At 44.4% G+C, this 23010-nt stretch overlaps 2 protein-coding genes across 6 annotated transcripts in view; one reads left to right on the top strand and one right to left on the bottom strand.

The window, feature by feature from the left end:
• LOC125326656 overlaps nt 1-1179 on the bottom strand; it is a 40506-nt gene extending 39327 nt beyond the window's left edge. Inside the window, exons 1-2 of the mRNA XM_048305115.1 lie at nt 1176-1179; nt 62-666 (exon numbers count right to left, since the gene is read on the bottom strand). Of these exons, the coding sequence (XP_048161072.1) occupies nt 62-666; nt 1176-1179 (609 nt within the window). The remainder of the gene's footprint in view (nt 1-61; nt 667-1175) is intronic.
• The window catches only part of NR3C2 (nuclear receptor subfamily 3 group C member 2), a 193921-nt gene that overhangs the window by 576 nt on the left and 170335 nt on the right, over nt 1-23010 (top strand). Inside the window, exons 1-2 of one of the 5 annotated variants that reach the window (XM_048305183.1) lie at nt 67-153; nt 4959-6723. In XM_048305183.1, the coding sequence (XP_048161140.1) occupies nt 4961-6723 (1763 nt within the window). In that variant the 5' untranslated portion in view covers nt 67-153; nt 4959-4960. Of the gene's footprint in view, nt 1-66; nt 154-462; nt 549-1720; nt 1785-4945; nt 6724-23010 lie in introns of those variants that run through there. The other 4 variants (XM_048305186.1, XM_048305184.1, XM_048305185.1 and 1 more) reach the window with 4 other exon arrangements.

The raw sequence follows: 23010 nt of genomic DNA, 5'->3' as shown, positions 1-23010 counted from the left end.
GCCCGGCCGCGCTCCCGGTGCTTCCTCCGCGTACTTTTTTTTTTTTTTTTTTTTTTTTTACCCTGGGTGGCGGTGCGGGATCCCGGATGGTTCGCTGCCAGTAGCCGGGGGCCGCGCCTCCTCCCCCCGCCGCGCCACCATGTCGTAGGGGAGGTGAGTGAGTGTAGCGCGGAGCTTTGCGCGGGGCGAGCAGCGGCGCAGGGGGTAGCGGGGCGGGTGTCCAATACACCGGCCGGCGTATCCAGGTCACGGCTAGTCCCGTCCCCATCCGTGAAAACTTCGCGGGAAGGACGCGTCCATTGCTCGCCAGCGCCCGCGGGGAAGCGCGGCGGCGGTGGCGGCTGCTCCTCCGCGGGTCGCGCCGCGGGCGCTGGGAGCCGCCGCCTCGGCCCGTGAGTGTGGGTCGATATTTGGCAGAATAGGAAAACGAGAGGAGCACGTGACACCCCAAATCCTGGGGATGTTGGCGCTTTCGCCGTGACTCTGGAACGCAAACCCGCAGCACACGCGGGGTCCCTGCGGGCGCGCACGGGCGATTGCGGGAGAAGGTGCGCGGTGCCCGGCGCTGCCGCTGCCCGACGGGCTCAGCCCCCCGCCCCGCTCCCAGAGGCACCGCTGTCACCCTTGAGGGGCCACGGAGCTGTCCCCGCCGGGCCGTGAGCGCACCTGGGGGCCGGGAGCGGGGCTCTCAGGGGCCGCTGACCGGGGGCTGGGGGGCGGTATTTAGAGAGCGAGTTGGGAGCGCATCGCCTGAAAGTTTGCTCGGCGGCTTTTTCCTTCTTTTTTTTTTTTTTTTTTCGGTTTGTCTGGGAAAAGGGTATTCCTGCAGCCGGGACGCAGGCACCCAGGGGGACACTGGGGAATGGGGGGGTGGCAGCAACCCCGGGGCCAGGGGTCGTTCCGGCGGCTCCCCTGGCTGGCCCTGGGTGGGGGGAGGCAGCGGGCGGGGCGCCCGGCGGGATGCGCGGCTGCCGCGGAGCGGAGCCAGCCCGGCGGGGAGCGGAGGACGAGTCCTTGAACCCTCCTGCGCTCCGCCGCTGTCGCTCCTCCGCTTTTTTTTTTTTTTTTACATTTTTCTGTTTTCTTCACACACACCCCCCCCCCCCCCCCCCCCATTGTTTTTATTTTTTTAAATTTCTCTGGTTAAATCACCTCTGCATCGGCACGGTGCGCACTCATGCGCCGCTGACAGGCGGAAACCCCGGGCCGGCGGGGAGGCGATGCCCGGCCCTGCCGCCGGCGCGGCGCGGGCACCGGGCGGGGGCGGCCGCGCCCCGCGCACCTCACCTGTGCGCGGGGGGCCCGGGGCTGCCGCGCCGCCGGCCTCGCCGGGGGTCCCCGGGGCGGCGGGCGGGGACCCCGCGGAAGGGCGGGCGGGCGGAGCACGGGGCCGCGCGGTCCCTGCGGCTTTAAGGAGATGCGTTTCCCAGGCTGTGTCGCAGCAACTTTGTATCAGTCATGTCGCCCGGCGGGTGACTGACGGCGCGGCGCAGCCAATGCCGCGCCGGCCTGGCCCCGGCCGCGCGGCGCTCCGCGGCGCGCCCGCCAATCGAGGCGGGCGGCGGGCGGGACGTAAACTTGAACTTTATGTGGGCATGTGACATGTTTTTAAAGGACTTGGCACCTTTTCCCGTCCCCTCCCGGGTGCCGCTCCGTGTCACCGGGCGGCGCGGCGCACCTCGGGCGGGGAGGCGGGGGAGCCGCGCTGCCCGCCCTGCCGCTCCGCGCCGCCCTGCGCTCCGCTCCGCGCCGCGGGGGCTCGGGGACGCGCCCCGCCGCAACAGGTACCGGGGCTGGGCCGGGGGGCACCGCTCCGCTCCCCGACCCGCGGCGGGAGGGGCGGCTGGCGGGGTGTGGCGGGAGCCGGCGGGCTCGGCAGCGGGGCCCGGAGCCTCCCCGCCGTGAAGGCTGGGGAGCGGCATTTGCACGGGAAAAAACGCTTTTCTGCGTCGCTCGCGGGGTGGGCGGCCGGAGGGGGCCGGCGGGGCGGGCTCGGCCGAAAGTGGGTTTGGGCTCTCGGGTCCCCCCTCCCCCGCGGGCTCCTGGGAGGGAGGGAAGGTAGGGGGCGAGCCCCCGGGCACTGGCGGGCTCCCCCACGCGTGACAACCCGGACTGCACCTGCGGGAAAGTGGACAGGCGGCGGGGGGGTGGGGGGTAGGGGTGCAAAGTGGTGGCTGCTGCCTGGGAGCTGCGGTGATGCTCCTCACAGCGTACGGTAAATAGGGAAATCAGCGTGCGCGCTGCCTCCGTGGGTGTTAACCCGCGGGGACAGGGGAGGACCCGCGCCCGGCTCCGCTCGGGTCCGTGGGCGGCCGTGCCGGGGCAGCGACGGTGCCGGGGCTGCCCGCGCCGCTTCGCCGCTCTGGAGAAAAGGGGGGGAAACCCCAGCCTAGCCATGAAACTCTGGTCCCCTGGGCAGTCTTGTGTCAACGAGGTGGCTGGCAGACAGTGAAACTTAAAGAAAATTTCATTTACAAACACCGAGAATTAAGAAGTGGGTGGTCGCTTGAGCCACCAGTTTATTTTATTTTTTTTTTTTATGAACCTGGGTTTACTTCAGATTTTCCCGTATCTAGGTGACCTTTTGGTTGCAGGGATACCAGGTACCATTTGATTTTTTATTTGGCTGTTGCTGCGAGACTGGTTTAATGCCTGATTGATCGGAGATTTGTGCTGCGGAGAGAGGGCTGTGTTTGTTGATGTGTTTGGGGTGAAATACACAACTCGCAGTGTCTGGGTAATTCTTCGGGGAGGGAGTTTGGAGAAGCTGCTGTGCTCGCAATATGTCTTATGTTGTAAAGTATCAGATAGAGGTGATCTTGGTTCTGATAGGTAACACTGCTGAGCTTTAGTTGTGGACGTTTTAGCCCGCGTCAGATTTGTTTAGTTAAAGTTAGTAAAAAGGCATGTGTGTGCAGTAGGTGAAGTGTGGATTCCGTGTATAAAGATGCTAGTCAGGCTATAGTAAGTTCTCCCTAAAAGAACAAAACCAAACCCCAACGCTCCCAGTAACCCCTGAGATGATTAATTTGGTTCTGGTATCCACTGAGGCGCTTGGAGGTGACAGAAACCAGCGCTCCGAAAAAATCTGTTTGCTGCTGCATTCTCCCTTAATTTATATCTGTCATTTTAAACTGAACTTGTATCAGGCCACAAATAATGTCTGCTGCTTTTTGATCCTCTCAGATATATTTACCAGCCTTTGCAAGTGCAGGATCAGGGCATTTTCTAATTTCTTTTCCTTTGTGTGACCCAGATTTTTATTCGCTGAAGTTTTAGAGTATGCTTGCCTACTGATTTTATATGAAGTTTGAATTTTACTGCTGTGGGAGAAGTCACTACAAAGCTCAAACACTGGTGTAATGTTAGGCCTGTAACAGAGATTTCCTGGTATGCAGTGGTTCTGCTGGTGTTTCTGAGGTTAATTTTAACTTACATCCTAATTTTAAGCCTTAACTAAGTTTCCTAGTTTTCAGAAATGCGGGTCACTCACAGCTGCAATTGATTTCTCTAGGAATTAGGCTTGGTCAGCACTTAAATCAGGGGTAGGTGATTATCTGGGAGTGACTTTATGTGGAATTAGACACTTCTGTCTGAAAATTTTAGGCTATAGGAATGTGATTTGATATACATGATGATGTGAGACACATAATTCTAGGTTCTAATAAAATTTGTGCTTCAGGGGATTGTAGGCATAGAGCTATAGTTCCAACTAAGTAAGGGCAAAGAAGTATTCAAGTCATTCATTTTACAGTTTTTTTGTTTTGTTTTTATAATTTTGCTTAAGATAGCGTGGTTAAGTAGTGTTAAGTAAAAGGGCTAAACACTAAATTAAATATTGGAAAATAAATACATTCTGAAAGGAAAAAATATTTGCATAATATTGATATTGTAACTGTTGGCACTTGAGTTTCTGCAGTTCTAATGATACTATGAGCCAAATCCTTAAAAAATTAGAAATTCTTGTTACTTACATGTGGTTTTCAGTTTATTGGAGACTAGGTCACGCATTTTGCTCCCTACCTCGAGAAAGCAGCATGTGGGATAGGAGGAGTTTTTTTAGGGTCCGTTTTAGAATAAGGTTTACTTTTCTTTATATATTCCTCTTGCTGGCTGCCATGGAGGTTTGCAGAATTGGCTGAATTATGGATCCATTTAATAGCCATGCATTCCCACCTAGTCTGATCCCCTTCCTCTGTGGCAGAAATGTTTCCTACTGAGCTTCTGTCCTACTTCTCTCCCCATGCCTTCGTGTCTCCTTGGGTGGTTGTACAAGAGGTTTGTACAGCTGGGAAGGGGCAAGTCAGCTCCCAGCCCTTCAGAACCGCTGGTTCCTTCTAAAGCATCCTGTGTTACACTGGGGGGTGAGGATGATGAAGAGAAACCCCCTTAAAACAGCAGCCTCCCTTGCTTTGCTGTCCTTGTAACATGGCAGTGGAAGGTCCTTGGAGGAGCAGACCTGTAATGAGCAATTTCCACAGGGTTTGCATCCTGCCTACCACCAGCATGTCCTTTCAGGACCTCTCTGGATCCCCTCCTTCCTTACTCCCCCTTCCCTTTTTCCTTCCAGGTCCCTGGGTGAGGGACAGCCCCAATACAGCTGGCACTGGCCATGGGGCTGTGGCCGGGGAGGGTGGGTGGTTGTGCTGACATTGCCAGGCCTTTTGGGGCAAAGCTGGGAGCAAAAATTTGGGTGTTTCCTAACTGCTGAGCCGTTTTCTCCCTGAATCCATGAGGCTGTCATATCCATGAGACCTTTTCCCTTGGTTTGATTGAAATTGGACAAATGGTTGAGAGATGATGGATGGGGCAGGGAAATGGGACTGGCAGGCAGAGAGAGAGAGGAGGATAGACAGAGAGAGCGGATACGCCTTGTTTCCTTAGGAAATTAGGAAATTTCCTTAGGAAGTCACACTGTCCTGTCATTAATTTTACTTTTTTATATATGTCTTTGCTAGTTATGGAGACAAAAGGATACCACAGCTACCCAGAAGGCTTAGATATGGAGAGACGGTGGGGTCAAGTTTCTCAGTCTGTGGAGTATTCTTCCATAGGTGCTGGAGAGCAGACTGATGACAGTAACTACATGGAGATTGTAAATGTAAGCTGCGCCGCCAGCACTTTCGTGAACAGCAGTGCTCAAGGAAACAGCAAAGAAAAACCTGAGCTACTCTCCTGCCTGCAGCAAGACAACAGCCAGCCTGGTCTTCTGCCCTCTGACATCAAAACCGAAACGGAGTCCAAGGAACTGTCAGCAACGGTGGCTGAATCCATGGGTTTATATATGGATTCGATACGAGACGCTGATTACCACTATGATCAGCAGAACCAGGGGAGCCCGGGAAAGATCTACCAGAACGTGGAGCAGCTGGTGAAGCTCTACAAGGAGAACGGCCATTGCTCCTCTCCCCTCCACAGCGCCAGCAGGCCCTTGAGGTCTTTGATGTCGGACTCTGGAAACGCTGTGAACGGTGGTGCCATGCACGCGATTGTCAAAAGCCCTATCATGTGTCAAGAGAAAAGCCCCTCAGGCTGCAGCCCTCAGAACATGGCCTCCTCTGTATGTAGTCCTGCGGGCATTAACTCCGTGTCCTCAACTACCGCTAGCTTTGGGAACTTTGCCATGCACAGCCCCATCGGGCAGGGCACCCCTCTGTCGCGCTCGCCGAACGTTGAGAACCGGGGCTCCATGTTGCACAGCCCTGCGCACGTCAGCAACGTCGGCTCTCCGCTTTCCAGCCCTATCAGTAGCATGAAGTCGCCGATTTCCAGTCCTCCCAGTCACTGCAGTGTGAAATCTCCCGTCTCGAGTCCCAATAATATCACTATGCGATCTTCTGTGTCCAGTCCTGCAAACCTGAACTCCAGGAGCTCCATTGCCAGCCCTTCCAATGCCAATAATAGGTCCACTCGTTCTAGTCCAGCGGTTAGCACTGTGGGATCATCCATCTGTAGCCCCGTAAACAACTCCATAGGGTTCCCGCCTTCTGGCACGCCAGCGGGACCTAGCAGAAGCCAAGATACCGTTCCTAGTCCAGAAACAAAAGACAAGAGTGCTCAAGAGCTCACGTTTCCTAAGATGGAGGAAATGGAGAACGCCATCTCCAACAACAGCCAGATGAACCTTGTTCAGTTCATAAAGCCTGAGCCAGATGGGTCCTTCGGCAGCGCCTGCATCGGTGACAGCAGCAGCAAAATAAACTCCGATTCCCCCTTTTCAGTACCAGTGAAGCAAGAGTCGGCCAAACATCCTTGTTCTGGTGCCTCCTTTAAAGGGAATCAAACAGTAAATCCTTTCCCATTTACAGATGGCTCATATTTTTCTTTTATGGATGACAAAGACTATTACTCTCTTTCTGGGATTTTAGGACCACCTGTTTCTTCATTTGATGGCAGTTGTGAAGGTAGTGGTTTTCCAAATCCGGGCCTACGTGTGGGGATTAAGCAGGAGCCTGATGATGGCAGCTATTACCAAGAGAACAGTATACCATCCTCTGCCATTGTGGGTGTAAATTCAGGTGGACAGTCATTTCACTACAGGATCGGTGCCCAGGGCACGATATCCTTGTCGCGGCCGGTTGCTCGAGAGCAGACATTTCAGCACTTGAGCTCCTTCCCTGCTGTCAGCACGCTCATGGAGACCTGGAAGTCGCATTCAGAGTTGGCATCCAGAAGAAGTGATGGGTATCCAGTTCTAGAGTACATTCCAGAAAACGTGTCCAGGTGAGCTGGAAAATTACTACTTTTTTTTTTGTCTCCTCATTTTTTTCTTTCTTCCCCTGCATTAAACAAACAAGGCATGAATTAAAATGAGGACCAGGGTGGTATTTCTCAGTCTGATGCGTAATTCTTTGTTTGAATTTCAGTTATTATTAGATTTGTTGCTATCTTGCTGTATTTTACTCTGCCTTTAATAAAAACAAAGTGCTGGCTTTAATATTTAAGAAGAACATATTATATTCTGTTATTATTAGGTTTGAAGGTATAGCTTTAGTATGTTTATGAGCTCTTACTACTACAAATGTTGTTTTTCCCATAATGAGAGCTTAGTAAAATTGCTCTCTTGTGTCCTATAATGGTTATTCTTTCTTAGCTAGTGCTTGAATATGTTGTTCCTCAGATGAAATGTTGAGACGAGGATAAGAAAACAATAGTGTCAGGAATCTGTTTTTGTGAAGAAGCACGGTTCTATGACTGCACTGGACTGTAACTGGTTAAGTTTAAAAAACTAAATGTTATAAGCCTGTGGCAACATATTATTTCTGTATTTTAACTGTAGGAACATTTGGTTTGTATATATAGAAAAATGCCTCCAGAAGGAGGAGGGCTGTTAAATCAGGAGGGCTGATGCATTCGAAAGGGAGAAATGGATAAACTGATCTCCTCACTTTTGGTGGAAGAGAAATAAGCAAGTGTCATCTGAATTTGGGTTTCTTGGCTGATCCACAGCAGCACATCCTTCTTCAAGCAGGTGTCTGTGTGTATCTCATGAGGGATGCTTACTTTCCTAAACCATCTAGTTTCAGAGCCAATAGTATGAGTTATGAAGTGCCTCTGACAACATGAGTGAGTTACAGTGGTTGCATAGCATATCCACGTGTCCAGCAGGCACACCAAAGGCTTGTGCTAAAGCTCAAATAGCCAGTAACAGAGTGGCATTTACCTTTCTGAAGTATTTTTTTTTTTGCTCATCACGAGCTACGCAGCTGCCCTCGGTGAATGAAGCATCTGCTTTATTCTTGGAGTAGGGTGAGTAGGATGCGTGGTGTTTTCCATATTTGTATGATACTACAGATTTCTGAAAATAGCGTTGCAGTGAAAAACATAATATCTAAAATAATGGTGCTTTTCAGGAGGGAAATCAGCCTATCTACCCATAAGGAGAAAAGAAAAAAAAAAGACTTCTACGGTTTTCATTTTTTTCTCAGTTCTGTCCAGCACTGCTACAATCTCCCTATCATTTTGTAGGCTGTATTTCACTTTTTCTTTGGCCATTTCCAATATGGTCTCGAAAAAAATTGCACTTTTTAATACACTCAGCTTGGAAGGGCTGTATCCCATCATCATGCTGAACTTTGCATGTAGCTGGTTATTTGTTATCATCCAGTCTTGGCTTAAATGTACTTTCTTGGATTAAGGAAGATGGAGGTACTGTTTTCTAGTTATTTTACCTGATTAAATTTTCATAAATTGCATTATTTATATAGTGAGAAAAGTTCACCAGAAGACTGATGGAATGCCTGAATATAAAGATCCAATATTTTACTTTGTGGTTGAGCACTGTTGCTTGGACAGGTAGCTCCTGCCAGCTGTGGGAGCTCTTGTGTGACTGAATGCTTGCGCTGAGTAAAGGCTGTCATCCATTGCAGGGGCAGGCACAATAAACAGGGAGATAATGCAGGTAGGAGCATGGTTGCCATCAATAGTTGTGTTTGGAGTAGCAGTTTCTCGTGAGGCTTTTAAAGGAATCTTCTGATCTGACATTAGTCCATGGTAGCTCTAGGTCGGTAAATGTAATCAGACTTGATGATGACATAGGCTGGGTGCACTTTCCTGTCTTTGTTCTCTAAGCTGGTATCTCTGTAGGATGTGCAGGTGAGTGTAGCTGCCACTTTGCAGCTACGTGTGTGCAATTGTGTGATGTCATTGATGAAAACCTACACTAAGAATCCAGAAATCCTTAAATGTTTAGTGCTCAGAGCTGTTGCATACAGAATTCTGTTCAGGTGATGGAGATCTGCAGGGTTGCGACACTCCAGGCATCCTGATCTGTACTCCAGATTAGGATATGTGTCATCACTTCAGATCTCCTAACTCAACCCCATTATTTAACTAAATATTGCTCTTAATCTGCTTGGCGATGGCTCTATGCCAACAGGTGCAGCCAGGGACCTGTGCAAAGCCCTTAAAATTTTCAAGGTAAATTCATATAGAGATCATTTTAGCAGTGCAGATTTGAGTGCGGAGGTGCCTGCTGAGATTATTTGTCTGCTGGTGAGACAAGTCATAAAGACTCAACATAAGATGTCATGCATGTAAAAGTTCAGCCTTGCTATCAAACCTCAGACTGATCTTTATTTTTCTCTTCATTTCTGTGCTGTCTTGCAGCTATAACAGAGGAAATCATACTCAAATTAGTTGGTGCTCTGAAATGTTGTAATAAAACACACGTAGCTTAAAACCATGCCAGCCCCAACATCCCAAGGTTGGTTTCAGCTGTCCCATATCTGTGTTGTATGGGGATTGCAAAATACCTCTTCTCATGTCATCAGAACAGCAGCATCACACCTGTCCTCTACATCTAAACCAGATCCTTGCTATTTCCAGTCAGGTTTTTTTTTCTGATGTGTCAACCGTATCAGGCATCACACATTTTTCAGAGTTTTACAGCATGTGATTAACCCTTCGAATTTTGCAATATATTAAAGTTTCTGGTATTCTAAGTCTTCCTCTTTTTTTCAGGGGTACTTAGCTTGCGGTATAAATGGCTGCAAGCAAAGAAAAAGGTGAAGGGAAAAAACAGGCTGTATGGTTCTCTAAAGCCAGTAGATGACCATCATGGAATATGTCTTGTTTTAGCAGCATTATTTTCTGAACCCTGATGTCATGCCCTTTCTGAATTGCTTCAGACTTGCAGCCTACATGGTGAAAAGGAGTGGGTGGCCAAAAGAAGATGACTTTGACTTTTTACATTGATAATGTATCTTTAGAATATTTCTGTAATTTTTTTTTTTCATATTAGAGTGTCTCCTTTCTTAAATCAGTTGCACTTGGTGATAGTGTTTAATAACCATAGTTGAAACATTTAAAATGCCTTGCTACCTTGTTGATTGTTCCAATCACCCACTGCCAACTACAACACTTCTCCTTTTCTCCTTCAGTTACTTTTATTAGATGTGCACAGTTATGGTTCTTTTTAAGTTAGTTGGCAGTAACTTTTTTATAACATTGCAGCTTGTGGTGTTTGGGGAATGAGAGCCTCTTAAGCAAAACCAAATTCCCTTATTTCCTTATAAATATTTTTCTTCTGCTAATATGCATGCAGAACACGTCTTTGTTTTTGAAAGATTTTACATTTGTAATTTTTAATAAAGGGTGAATCATACTTGTCTGTCTGTGTATAGATTCCTCCCTCCACAAATAGCATTTCTAAGAAATACTGGTTTCTAAACTAAATGATAGCTAAGTGGGCTTGAAAAAGAAGGTGTGTGCAATTGTGTGATGTCATTGATGAAAACCTACACTAAGAATCCAGATATGATTTCACTTTAAGGCAATCAGTGCTCTTCCGAATTGGGGTGCTAGCCTAAGCCCCATGATCATGCCAATTATGTGATTTTCAAAGTGGCCTAGGAAAAATGTCATGGTTGCTTAAAAGAACAGCGACAATTGAGGAGGATGACCATTCTGCTGCATTAGCTCTTACCTAAAGCTTCTTCTGCAAATGTGCATTTTCCCTCTAATTTCCGTATTAACTCATGTATGTACACACACACACTCGCTTTTCTCAGTGGTTGTGGTGGAAACAGAGGGCTGATACTCCTACTGTCATTTCTTCCTGGCAATTCCACTGGTGTAATCCAGTGTGGGAAGAATTCACTAAGTTTGATGTGGTGTTATTCAGAAAGTTTAGTGTTTTAATATGAATTGCATATGTTTATCTATAATTGTGTTTCAAGAAATTTTTGATCGTTGACGTTTGATAGCATTTTAGGGACGACTTATACGTGTCTGTTCCTGAGCATTTCACGTGTGTCAGTATTTATTTCTTAGACCCTACTTGAAAAAACCCCAAAAAATCCCATCCCACCCAACTCAAAACCAGAAAGCAACCCATCAACATGGTCTTGATTTACCTGTAGCCTTTACTGGCTTGAATTGATTCTGGTTAAAATCTGATTTCAGGCTATTGCAAGTATTTTTGTAAATAAACTTTTATGTTAAATATTATCTAAAATAGTCACTTATCAGAATTATACCTGCCAGAAAGATAAAGGTCTGGTAAATATTATTTGTAGAATTTATGAATGGCCTTGACCTCTGTTTGCTGACGGACTTTATGAGAAAAGGACTGTGCTGTTAAAATATTCTCCATGCTTGGCAGGACTGTATTCCCCTTTATCTTCCCAAAAATTTACTGTGCAGACCTTTTTCACAAATTATTCTCTAATACCATAGACCATAGCCTTAAATCTATATTTTTCCTTTAGTTCAGTTTGAGTAGGTATACTTGTTTTTGTAGGTTCTTGTATAATTTTGTGATTTTTTTTTTTTTTAATGCAGCTTTGACCTCTGCATATTCTTTATTTCTAGCTAAAGAAATTAGAAGTCTGTATTAGTATGTCAGACCAGGAGGTTGAAAGGTTCCCTTGGGCATACCAGCATGCATTGAACAGCCTTTTACTTTCTACAGCTTTCTTTGTTGTTATTTTGGTGAGGGTGCTGGGTTTTTGTGTTGCTTTTTATTGAGGAGTTCAAAGTCTGTATAAGGTATTTTCCCTTAAAATGGGAATGCAAATAATGCTTTATTCTCCCTTAAAATTATACACATCCATTGACTCTTGTGCTGTGGCAAGGTGAAGTCCACATTACTGGAAAACTGTGTTCCGTAAATGGGTGGATCTTCCACATCTGGGAAAATAAGAGCTCTGTTGTCAATCTGCGTGACAGGATCTAGGGCTTGGTTGTTTCTTTGTGTGGGGGTGAATAATGCTGTGTATTTCCAAAATGTTTCAAGTGCTGGTTGATACCACTAAACTTTGCAGTACCTGGCTATTGGAAATCAGTTTGCTATGTTTTATTCTAATAGTAGCTAACAGTCGTTGCCTAGTTTTTGTATCACTTTTGGTGATATGGGTTCTCACTACGATAATCTTCTTTTGATGGCTTTCTGAAAAACAGGAAGGTGGGGTCACCTTCAATGCACACATTTTAGCAAGCAGAAGAAATTCTGATTATTCATTTTCCGACAGTATGGATCAATCCATTTTAATGAGGACTGGAAGACAGAAAAGTATGTACTGTATAAAAAATGTTCCCATCCTATTTTATGGGATGTGTGTTGCAGCAAACATGCACAGGGATTGCTGCAGCAGATTCCGTGCTCATGCAGTTCTTGTGTTGTCTGCAGAGGGAGTAAATTGTTAAGTTGTGGTTCAATAACCTGGCCTTACTCAACCAGCACTTAACATTAATGGAGCTACAACCTGCTGTGAAGTGCTCTGCCCAGCTGAATCAGATTTCCAGGTACTTATTGATGCTTTGCTGATCCCAGGCTGGAGCAGTGGCTGCTGTTAGGTGTCACTTGTAGCTGAACAATGTGTTGTTTGCAGTGGTGAAAATACTCTGTTGGGCCATGCCTTGTCTGCTCTGATTTTGGTTTTGCCCTTTGATTGGGCTTCTTGTATGTGAGAGCCAGATTGGGTTCCTGATCCAGTTCACTCTGAAGCTCTAAAAAACCAACAGGACAGTGAAACTTGGTGAGCAGTGTGATGTGATATGGACACAAGAACAAACTGAAGGGATGGAAAAGGAAAGGAGCCTGCGAAATATCCCAAGTGCACCTTTCTGCTAAAAGATGTGTTGTTGAGCCGTAATCCCAGCACTAGTATTTTCAGGATACAGTTTTAAAAGGCATTTTCTCTTTTTAAATTGTATGCATTGAGTCTTTGAACAGAGTTGTAGGAGATGGAGTTAATAATGGATTTGTTTTGACCAAAACTTCTTGGAGAACAATGGAGTGCTGTGATTTGAGATTTAAGATCTCAGAGGTCAGAAAATACCACAGTTAAGGATGAATATAGAACTGTAACTTGTTCTCTGGCAAATGTGTCTTAAAATATGGCTGTCTAAGAGTGATAAAAATGGTCCAATGAGGAAACTGAAAAGAGTGTGTGAAAAACAGGTATTAAATCCATCTAAGTTTAGTACTTTTATCGGTTTTCACATGCAGCTGGTTGCTACACAGTGCCTGGTGCTCGGCATATGAATTACTTTGGTTGCAGTCTTCTCTGAGTGAGAGATCTGTGGAGAGGAAAAAAAAAGCAGCAGTATTTCCATCGGGTGCAATGGACCAGGTTCTCGCAGTGTTATTGGGCACGTCTGAATGCACCCTAAATAGACCATGGCATGATTTGGCTGCTCGCTGCCCTACTTGTGTAACCTGCAGCGGAAGGTCACTGTCTGGTGGGCCCTCTCCTGCTGGAGCCACCTTGGGTTTGTTGCTGGAGGAGTCAGGCTGACCTTGGAGGAAGGCATAGTTTTTTGGCTTACGCTACAGGGGAAGGGCTGGCAGGTCAGGAAGCGCCTGTTTATCCGTGCCAGCAGTTCCCAGTGTAGCCTGCTCCAGTACCACTGCCGGTGAGAGGAGCGGCAGCATCTCCCGCTCTCTGCGGTGCTTGTGTGGGAGTAGGCACTCCCTCCTCCGACTTGGAAGCAGGATTTCTGTGATCCATGTCTTTCTCTTCAGGGACCCCCAGGATTTTACAAAAACGTTGAGGGTTGGTTTGCTTTCAGGGCAAAGTTTTCAAATGTATGGTCTTATTAAATGGGAGGCTCTGGGACCTTCCTTGGGGCTGTGTTTTTTTATTTTTGTTGTTTTTGTTTTGTTTTGCAGCTGAGGTTTATTAATGTGGTTTATCAGAGCTTAACCTTGTGTTTTCTGAAAGGAAGTGATCTGGGGGGGTTCTCTTTTTCTATTTTGCTGAAATCAGTGCTGAAAGATTTAAAACACAAAAATCAACCCTCTCCCACCCCCCATCCCACCCCGAACTGCCAAAACCCTCTCCCAAAACAACAGCAACAGAAAAAAGTGCAGAAAACCAAATCCATGCTATTCATTTGGGATTCTTAAAAGTGTAACTAACACTGGTTGTACCCATTCAGTACATGAATAAGTATTTTTGCAAGATGCCATTTCTTTACTGACTTATATTATAGCAGGAGTTTCCACACTACTGATAGATCACAAAATAAGTTGAATTTTATTTCTTTATCTTAAACACTGAATTAAGTGCCTGCAATTACATTAGAATTTGTTGTTAGCTGGTTGGTAAATTAAATTTCTCCAAATCTGCGATCTCTAAGCTGTGTATTGGCTTCATGAACAAACTGATAGCTTAAATTTCATATTTGGAGGTAGGGTTACTTGAAGTCAATATATAACATTATTTTTTGGAAAGGAGAAAAAAAAAAGTAACTTTTTGGTTAGAACCTCTGAGCAGAAACAGAATCCAGTATTTGTGGATAATATGTAAAATGGCTTATAGGAATTTGTACGCTCCTCTAAGATGCATGGGTATGCTGCTGATTGTGGTTAGTGATAGTAATAGATCAAAGAGTTACAGCCCTGAGGTTAAAAAGCAAATTTCAGACTAATTGCTGAATGTTTCTGACAATTTTTATATCACTTTACTCATTTCCATCCTCTCTTCCAAACAATACTTTCTACTTGCATCTGGAGTTGAAATAACTTTTTGAATGAGCTTTCAGGCTAAAATTTGTACTGAATACATGAGTCTTTTCTATTGTGCTTTTTGTTCCATGTCTGCTTTTGAGAGGTGTTATCCCAAGTTTCTAAAAGTGACAGCTTTATAAAACAATTCCATAGAAATTAGGTCTTTGGGAAAAAAAAGAAATTAAAAACCTCTTACCATCTTTAATAATGCTTTCTGAATCTTTTGGATTTGTGAGAATATCTCACTTCCTTATTTTTGTGTGTATATGATCTTTCTGGGTGCATGTTCAGCCTTAAGTCTGCAAAACAAAGCAGTATTTTAGAGGTTTATTTTGGGCAGTGTAATCTATCAGTGGCCTGAGAACTTTTAATCAGAGGGCAGAATGGGGAATTAAGTAGTTTGTCCTGACAAGGATTTTGCCTGTCCCAGCTGCCGAGAACTGTAGGGTCTTTCCAGCATTTTTGGCAATGCTTTTCTGAATCCTGCGTTGTGCTAAGATCGTAATGCAGTCCCACCAAACCCATTGCTACTGAATTCCTTTGTACTGAACTTCTTTTGTTCATCACCTCTTCTCCTGTACCTGCCTCAGAGGGTCAGGATGGCACATGGGAGCTGTCCTGCTCTTGGCTCCCAAGTGCCCCATGGAGATGGGAGCAGTAATTTAGCAAAGCAGTGCTCTGCTGAATAAATTTTACGTCAGGCTGTGCTTCTTGCTGGCAGATCCAGGCCAGGAAGGGGCAGGTGCTGAGTGTGGCTGGGCTGAGCAGGGCCCATGGTGCTGGCGCTGCCCGTGCCCCACATCCCTCTGGCTTGCGCAAGGAGCCGTGTCCGTGTACCCCCGGAGTGCGTCACCTGCCGTGTCCTTACGGAGACCTGTGCTCCCCGAGCCCTTTGGAAACGTGCTTTCACAACCGGTGAGCCCCGGTTTACTCTGGCAGCGTCTCACCTTGAAAAATCAATTGTGTTTGTGTCTTTTGCTCTCCCTTAGTGCTGCTGCAGGAAGGAGAGTGGGGGGGACTCTGCTCGCTGTTATGGAATGGGTTGGGTTGGGAAGGGACATCAAGGGTCATCAAGTTCCAACCCCCCTACCCTGCCATGGGCGAGGACACCTTCCACTAGACAAAGCTGCCCAAAGCCCCATCCAACCTGGCCTTGAAAACTTCCAGGGATGGGGCATCCACAGCTGCTCTGGGCAACCTGTGCCAGTGCCTCACCACCCTTCAGAGTAGAGATTTTTTTCCTAATATCTAATCTAAATTACCCTCCTTCAGTTACAGCCATTACCCACTGTCCTATCTCTGTGTGCCCTTGTGAGAGTCCCTCTCTGCCCTTTTGCAGGTGGTTTACCATATTCCCCACTCAAACACTGCCTCTTGTCTGACAGGAGCAGTGCTGGAGGTGGGATGTGGTCTCCCAGTCAAGTTTCATCAAGGTCACTGCCCTCAGACTAGGAGCAGGAAAGGGAGTGCTTCTGGAAGTGCCTTAAGGTTGGGGCATCATGACAGCAACCTTTCTTTTCCTTCAGGAGGCGTGAGTTCAAATATGAGCTTCTCCAAAAGGTCGGAGATCTCACTTTTAGCATTGCTGAAGACTTGTCTCTAGAAACCTGTCATGCACTTCAGCGTTTTTGAAGACTGGAGTGCCAGGGACCTTGCAAATGAAGGTGGGTGGGAAATTTGCACAGTTTCCAGGCAGACTATCTGAGCTGTCAGCTTCATTATTTTAAACTAAATTAGATTTGTGCTAGAGAGTGCAGTATGTTAGAGCAGTTAGAAAGCTCTTCCTCTAATGGTGGCTTCAGATCTACTTTGCTGGATATAACTGTGTTAACTTCTAAACTCACTTGGATAAATTAAAATAAAACAAAACAACTAAAACTTTGCACAGGTGTGGATCCTGGGATACGGTAAAACTCCCTGGGAATTTTACCCAGGAATTTCACTTGGCAATATATTTTAATGTTTGCCGCTTCCAAGGATCAAGGTCTGTTATTTTTATGGTTTGGTAGAAACTGAACACATTATCGTTTCTGGCCAGGGAATGCACTCTCCTGGACCACTGTGGGTGGTCAGGAGTGCACTCCTGCAGCTCTCCAGACGCCCTGAGCCCAGCAGGGAGAGAACACGATGCCCTTGGGGATGCTGCAGTGGAGGTCATTTTCCCCCATCTCCTAAGGATTGCACCCCAGCTCGTAGCCTGTTCACTTGGATTTAGCGTACACTGTGGGTTTGTTTTGTTATTTCCGTTCTAAATTTGTTTGGTTTTGAGCACTAAGGCTTTCTAACGTTAATAATTAAAAACAAATATTGGCCAATAAATATTCCTTAAGGATTAGAAAAAGTTACTAAACATGACTGACTTGCTGAAGTTCTGCACTGAACCTTTGTTGCAGACTGCCCTGCTGGAAAATCTATCAAGTAAACCCACATTGCTGCAGAATTAGCTCTACAAACCTCTGCACAGCTTTACCCTGCTCTTCCTTCAGATACGCAGTGGCAAAAGAGAATGATTCAAGTTGATACAATTAGGATTTTTAAATCCTTATTTTTAATCTGGATCCATGTAAAGTAGCTGGAAGATGAACAAAGTGTGGGGGGTTAGACATGTCAGCTTCTGCTCGGTGTATGGAAGTAAATGTTGGAAGTGGTCCAGAGCTTTATGGCTGCTGCCAACTAATGACATAAGATAATGTTGCAGTGAAACAATGCACTTGATTTGCATTTGTTTCCCAGATAACCTTTCTGATTCTCGGGACTGCTTGGAATTTATGTTTCTGGAGATCTGACAGTAAAAAAAAAAAAAAAAGAGAGATTGGGCATTGAAAACGTTGAATGATTAAATATGCAGTAATGACAACTTCAAACTACACATGCAAATAATAAGATAAAGAATGGTTACTCATTTCATGTTAAACCCACTTGGTGGAAGAAGCAAAGAGGATGAGTGTTTTGGATGGACATTTTATTTTAAAAAGGGAGAAAATTCGGAGGAGCTAATGTATATAAAAATAGAAGTAAAAAAATCAAGAGTGCATCTCTTATGGGTCTGCAAATTGTCCTGAATTTCTTTTCTAACATAAACAGGAGTTAACTGTGTGCAGAAGGCTAATAACAGAGTTTGTAGGGTTTTGTTTACATTTTTATTTGGATCAGAATTGTGCTTTTGAAACGATTCTTCCAGTTGCCACCATCTTCTGTCCTGTGGTTCACATCACTGGGCAGCTGAGGGGTGAACAATCAGATATTTCTGAGCCAGAAGAGAATGTAAAAAGCACTGCAGGAGTTACTTACTACCCCGGGCATTCCAGCCTCTGCTTCTGTCCATGGGACCCCACTGGAGCTGGCCTGAAGCACAACCCTTGTGACACCTATAACTGGATGGTGGATCCTCAGGACTGACCACTCCTCTCTGTAGATCTCCTTTTATCATGCCTGTAATGTAAGTGCTGCCTGTGTATAATTGCATTTTCACCTGTTAGCTCAGGCATCTGTAACTGAGAACAGGGTTACAGGCAGAGGAAATTGTTCCACAGAAAAATCGGAGGCTCTGTTTTCAGCAGATGTGTTTGTTCATAAGTTGTGACCAGAATGAGCAAAGTACCTACTTACTCATCCTTCACCACAATCTAGAAATCTTAAAAAAAGCTGAATTAAATCCTGAAAGTTGGAAATGAAACTGAAGTGACAAATAGGCTGTATCCTTTTTTTCATTAAGTGAATTTCACTTCTTTTCGGCTAGATAGGGATATTCTGATATTTATTATACTACTAATCTGTAAAGGCAAACAGAATTGTTTTGATTATAGGCAGCTGCCTTAAGTATTTACAAGCAGCTGTAACTTAGGCAAACTAATTTAGCAACTTACAATTGTCATTTCAGGAAAAAAACCTACTTTGTGGATCAATAAATTCTTGTAAAGTAAACCTATTGATTTGCAGCTAATTGGATATTGTGGATGTCTGATGAATTAATTTTAATATGAGGCTAGCTGAGTTGACTAGGTGATGTATTAGTGGTTGTAAATGACTTAGTCATTAAGTCTATTTATAAGATAGCTACAGGAAAAAAAGTTATAAACCTGTCTTAATTTCTAATGAATCAGCACTGGTCCATATGACTTCTGAGCTCACAAGAGGAGCTCCATGCTTTGCTTATTTTCATGCCCTCCGTACTGTGATAAACAAGCTACTCCATGTCCTCCACTAATTGTTCCATGTCCTTCCCCTGTATTAGCCCTTTCCATGATCTCAAGATGCTTCAGGTTCTGCTTGCTTCAGCATAAACACCTGATATTGTGCTTATTAAAAGCAAGTCTTGCTGAGGTTGTAGCAAGGTCCATGTTGCTGCACAGAAGCCGGGTCCCCCCTCTGCCAAGCTGCTGTTCGAAGCTGGAATGCTTCAAGGCACTGGGGGTGGCAGCCCCAGCTGTGTTTTTTGGCGATAGTGATGGGGATCCGTAGGTGTTCGTGGGGGCTTCTTTACCCCGTGCTGGCAGTGTGGCCATTTATAGTTCTTTCCAAATTTTGCCTGAGGTGCTTGAGGCTTTGAGCTTGGGTCTGAATCCATCAGAAGTGTTGCTACTTGTTGGGATATAGATTGGCTTTTTTCCATCACGTGGCACACCCCGAACTCAGAGGTGGTATTGCTGTTGGTGTGACTTAAATCAGTAATTTCATACAAGTGAATGCAATTTTCATGCTGAGTGAAAAAAAAATTATTCAGGACCAAATAGGAATGATTTTAAGATCAGGAATGCAGGGGAATAGGAAATGTGATCTAATGGAAATGAAGAGAAGGATTATAGGAGCAAGGAAAATAGCAGGTATTGGCACAAGAGGGTATAAGCTCAGTATAGTGCACTAGGTCCTAGGAAAGCTGGTGGTTTTGTCTGACATGACAAAAAATTAAGAATATTCAGCATCTCATCACTTAGGATTACAAGAAAATAGCTTTGATTTTTATAGATATATTTAATGGAATCAGTTTGAAAGGTAGGAGCAAATACATAAATGTTTCCCCGTATATTGGTTTTGGTACAATCTAGGCTTTTTCTGATGTTTCATATGGGCAGATGAAGGTACCATATATCTCTGTCCTAGACATGAGAGCTGATGGTGAAATTTGTTAAATCATCCACTGTTCACAAAAACTTAAAAATAATATGCCATTTGTAGGAGACTGCATCAGTATGTAGCCTTTATTTTTTAAATTAAATTTACATAAAACCAAGGAAAATAGCAGAACTTTGTTACTTTGTTTGCACTGCTTGCAGTCCAAAATACCAATGCTGTTACAGGTCTCATAAGGTAACTACATACCCAACTCTTAATTATATTTCTGTATTACGTCAGGCCTGTGGATTAGGAAAGCGAGATGTCAAGAGTAAATTTAGGTTGGGACTTCTCCGCCAAGTCCTCAGTGCTCCCATCAGTAGCTTAGTATGAATGAGTCTGTTTCTTTAAAGACGAAGTAAATATTGAGTAGGGTTTCCTAGCAACATTTGTAAGGTTAAGTAAAAATCAGACTTGCAGGTGTTGCTTCCAGAGCACACTAGCCTTTCTGTTTCAACATTTAAAGTTTTGATACATTATCTGCAGTATGAAATGCTGAACAGAATCTGATATTTTTGTAAATAGATAATTTTGCAGAATCATATGTCCAAGGGCAAGTCAGCTGAAATATTATTCTTACTTTGGGATACAGTTTTTCTTTGGCTGTGTATTTGTATTGTACTTAAACTGATGGAGACTAACCTTACTTGGCTTCTGCAAGTAGTAGCTATAGATGTGTGTGTGTGTTTTAAAAATACCATAATAAAAGCCACCTGATGGAAAAAAAAAAGGTTTTATTTATTGGTTTTTCTTCATAGTAAACACAGAAGTCATGTGTGTCCCAACTGGTCTCATGACTTTGCAGAGGTCTGAAGTACAAGTGGTATAATCTCTTGCAGAAACCTTGATTTTCCTTCACCTTTGATTTCTAGTGACAGAAGATCAGCCTGTATACTTTCTCCAGTGACATAAAAGTAGAGGTTTCCTGTTATTTTAGTCTGCTCAGTAAATTGCATGCACTCTCCACAGGTGCTTTGGGATGAGGTGTGTGTGCCTGTGGTATGCCAGTTGTGGGTAGGATAGTTCCCCGAGAGAAACACAGGAAGCTGGAATTTAGGTTAGCCCAGGATAGATAGATAGACAGATAGATAGCAGAGGAGAGCAAGGAGTGGAAAAATTTGGTTGGCTGCTTCCAGTCCTAAGTTTTTGAGTCTATAAATAGAGTCTATCAGAATATTTCTAGTTAGTTCTGGGGAAAGTCAGCTGCTGTGCTGGGGATTGGCTGTGATCCCAGAATGAGGAGGGGAAAAAAAAAAAAAAAAAGATGATAGGAGGCCTATTGAAAATCTACCAACAGACAGCAGTGAAATCGAGAAATTGGAAGATGCTGTATTTGGGCTTCAGTTTATTTTTCTGCAGCTTCTGTCAGTGCTGGATGTGCTGCAGAGCGACTCTCTTGTAGGCTGCTGTGAGTTTCTGAGTTAGCCAAGCCCAGCAGCCAGGTCCAACCCACCAGGGTTCATAGTTCAGAAACCAGGACTAAAGCCTGATATCAGGAATTAGCATGGAAGTGTAAGGAAGCAGCCTATTACCCTCATTTCATGCTGCAGTGGCAAACCTGAACAAAGGCAGGCAAAGCCTGCCCTCTCTCTGGGTTTGATGCGTTACATAAAGGGAGATGGAGAAGTGAAACCAAAAGCTGAACTTTCAGCTAATAAAATTAAGTTACTGTGTAAACTCTGATTTTTTCAAATATATGTAGAAAGGTCTTGATGATAATTTAGAGTGCAAACTAGGTGGAGTATGTTATGGTACCAGAAATAGACATTTAAGGGAGTCATGATGAGCTTTGCAAACAGTTGAGATGCTTTCTAGGAAATGTAAATGATACACTTGAAAAATATTCTGCGTTGAGATTCAAACACAATGTACAGCTAGAGTATAAATAGCTAGTAAGTTTAAAGAAATACAGTATTTTTGGAAGGTGCTTTAGTAACAGTAATAGATAACCTTTTAGCAAAACTCCCTCTACCTTCCCTGCTTCCAGCCCTGTAACCACAGAAGGGTGATCCTTTGTACTGTAAGTGGAAAAAGTAGCTTTGGTCAAATAAACAGCATTATGTAGGTAAGCTGAACCAGAGTTCTCAGAGGAGCATTTATTCACATGTCAGGGTTCATAGGAGCTGAAATTATCTGAGCAGTAAATGAGTGTTTTCAGTGCTGAATTCATCCCAGAAAAGTCTTTGCTCATATTGAAAATAGAAGTGTTCGTGACAATGGTTTTGCTGCTCAGGCTTTGCTGGCAGCTCATTTTTTCCTTCGGCATTTTTCAGGAATTGGAGAAAGGGGTTATACTGGATGTTTATGGCAGGAGAAGAAGGGGTAGAGCAGTCTCAGTGTTTCCCCATAGATGTGTTCTGCCGTGGATGTCCATTCATGTCATACACCAGTAAGATACTTGCTACTTCCAGATTTCCATAAACAATAGATAAGAAGGCCCCACCCATGTTTAACTTAGTTTCTTTTTTGTGGTTTTTTTTTTATGAATTTAATGCCTTTTTTTCATCTTTGTGTTTGTAATAAATCATGAAACTTATAAAGCAATTTTAGCTCTGCATCAGTAGGTGCTTTGGCTTCACTGTATTAGTTGGAATAAAATCTTGCTCTAAATGACTTCCTGAGCTCTCTTTCTAAGCCTTTTTGATTATTTAAATATTAATAGCAGTAGAACCATTTTAGACATTGTTGAATGATATTAAATGGACACGTGTAGGTAAAATTGTCATTGGATGCACAGAAAAAGGCAACTGTTTTGTTTTTGAGGAAAGGATGTTGGTAAATACTTTGGTTTTGATAGTTCTTGAAGGAGATTGGGTAAAATGGTAAAGAACTGTATATTTTTATCTCACTGAGACGTGGGAAAACAGCTCCTTGAAAAAACCAAAGGAACTCCTTACAGGAGAAAAATCTGTCAGGAGGTTGAAATCTGCCCTTGTGAGAATTGATGACCATTCCCACTCATTTTCCATAGGGCCAGTATTATACCAGGTGATAGCTGTGGGAATTAAAACTCCTAATTCATTGTGACCATGAATATTGCCTTGAAGAAATGCTGAGATACAACTCACCTGTGGAGGGAGGAGGGGAAAATCAACCTGTGTATGGCCAAGGTAGATTTAATTTGGAATAATGCACTAAATTTTAAAAAACCTAACAATATCAGCTATCTTTGTTGGACAGGCTCCAGGAATATTTCAGCTTACAATTCCATTTGTCAAAAACTGAGGAATTGGAAACAGAAGATAAACAACATATTAATATTTTATTTCTTTTTGGGATAAAGTTCTGTCATGTGTTTGGAAACTTTATTGAAATACCGGTCTCATTAGAAGAAGCAGCTCAAAATTGTCATTATCTGTTCATTGTGCCACTTGTTAATTTGGATTTTGCAAACCACTGTGATAAACTGATCTGAAGTGAAACTGGAATAGAGTTCTAAAATT

The sequence above is a fragment of the Corvus hawaiiensis genome, chromosome 5 (genome assembly GCF_020740725.1).
Source record: "Corvus hawaiiensis isolate bCorHaw1 chromosome 5, bCorHaw1.pri.cur, whole genome shotgun sequence".
Lineage (NCBI taxonomy): Eukaryota > Metazoa > Chordata > Aves > Passeriformes > Corvidae > Corvus > Corvus hawaiiensis.
The sequence above is the reverse complement of the archived record's forward strand: the minus strand, read 5'-3'. Positions and strand labels throughout refer to the sequence as shown.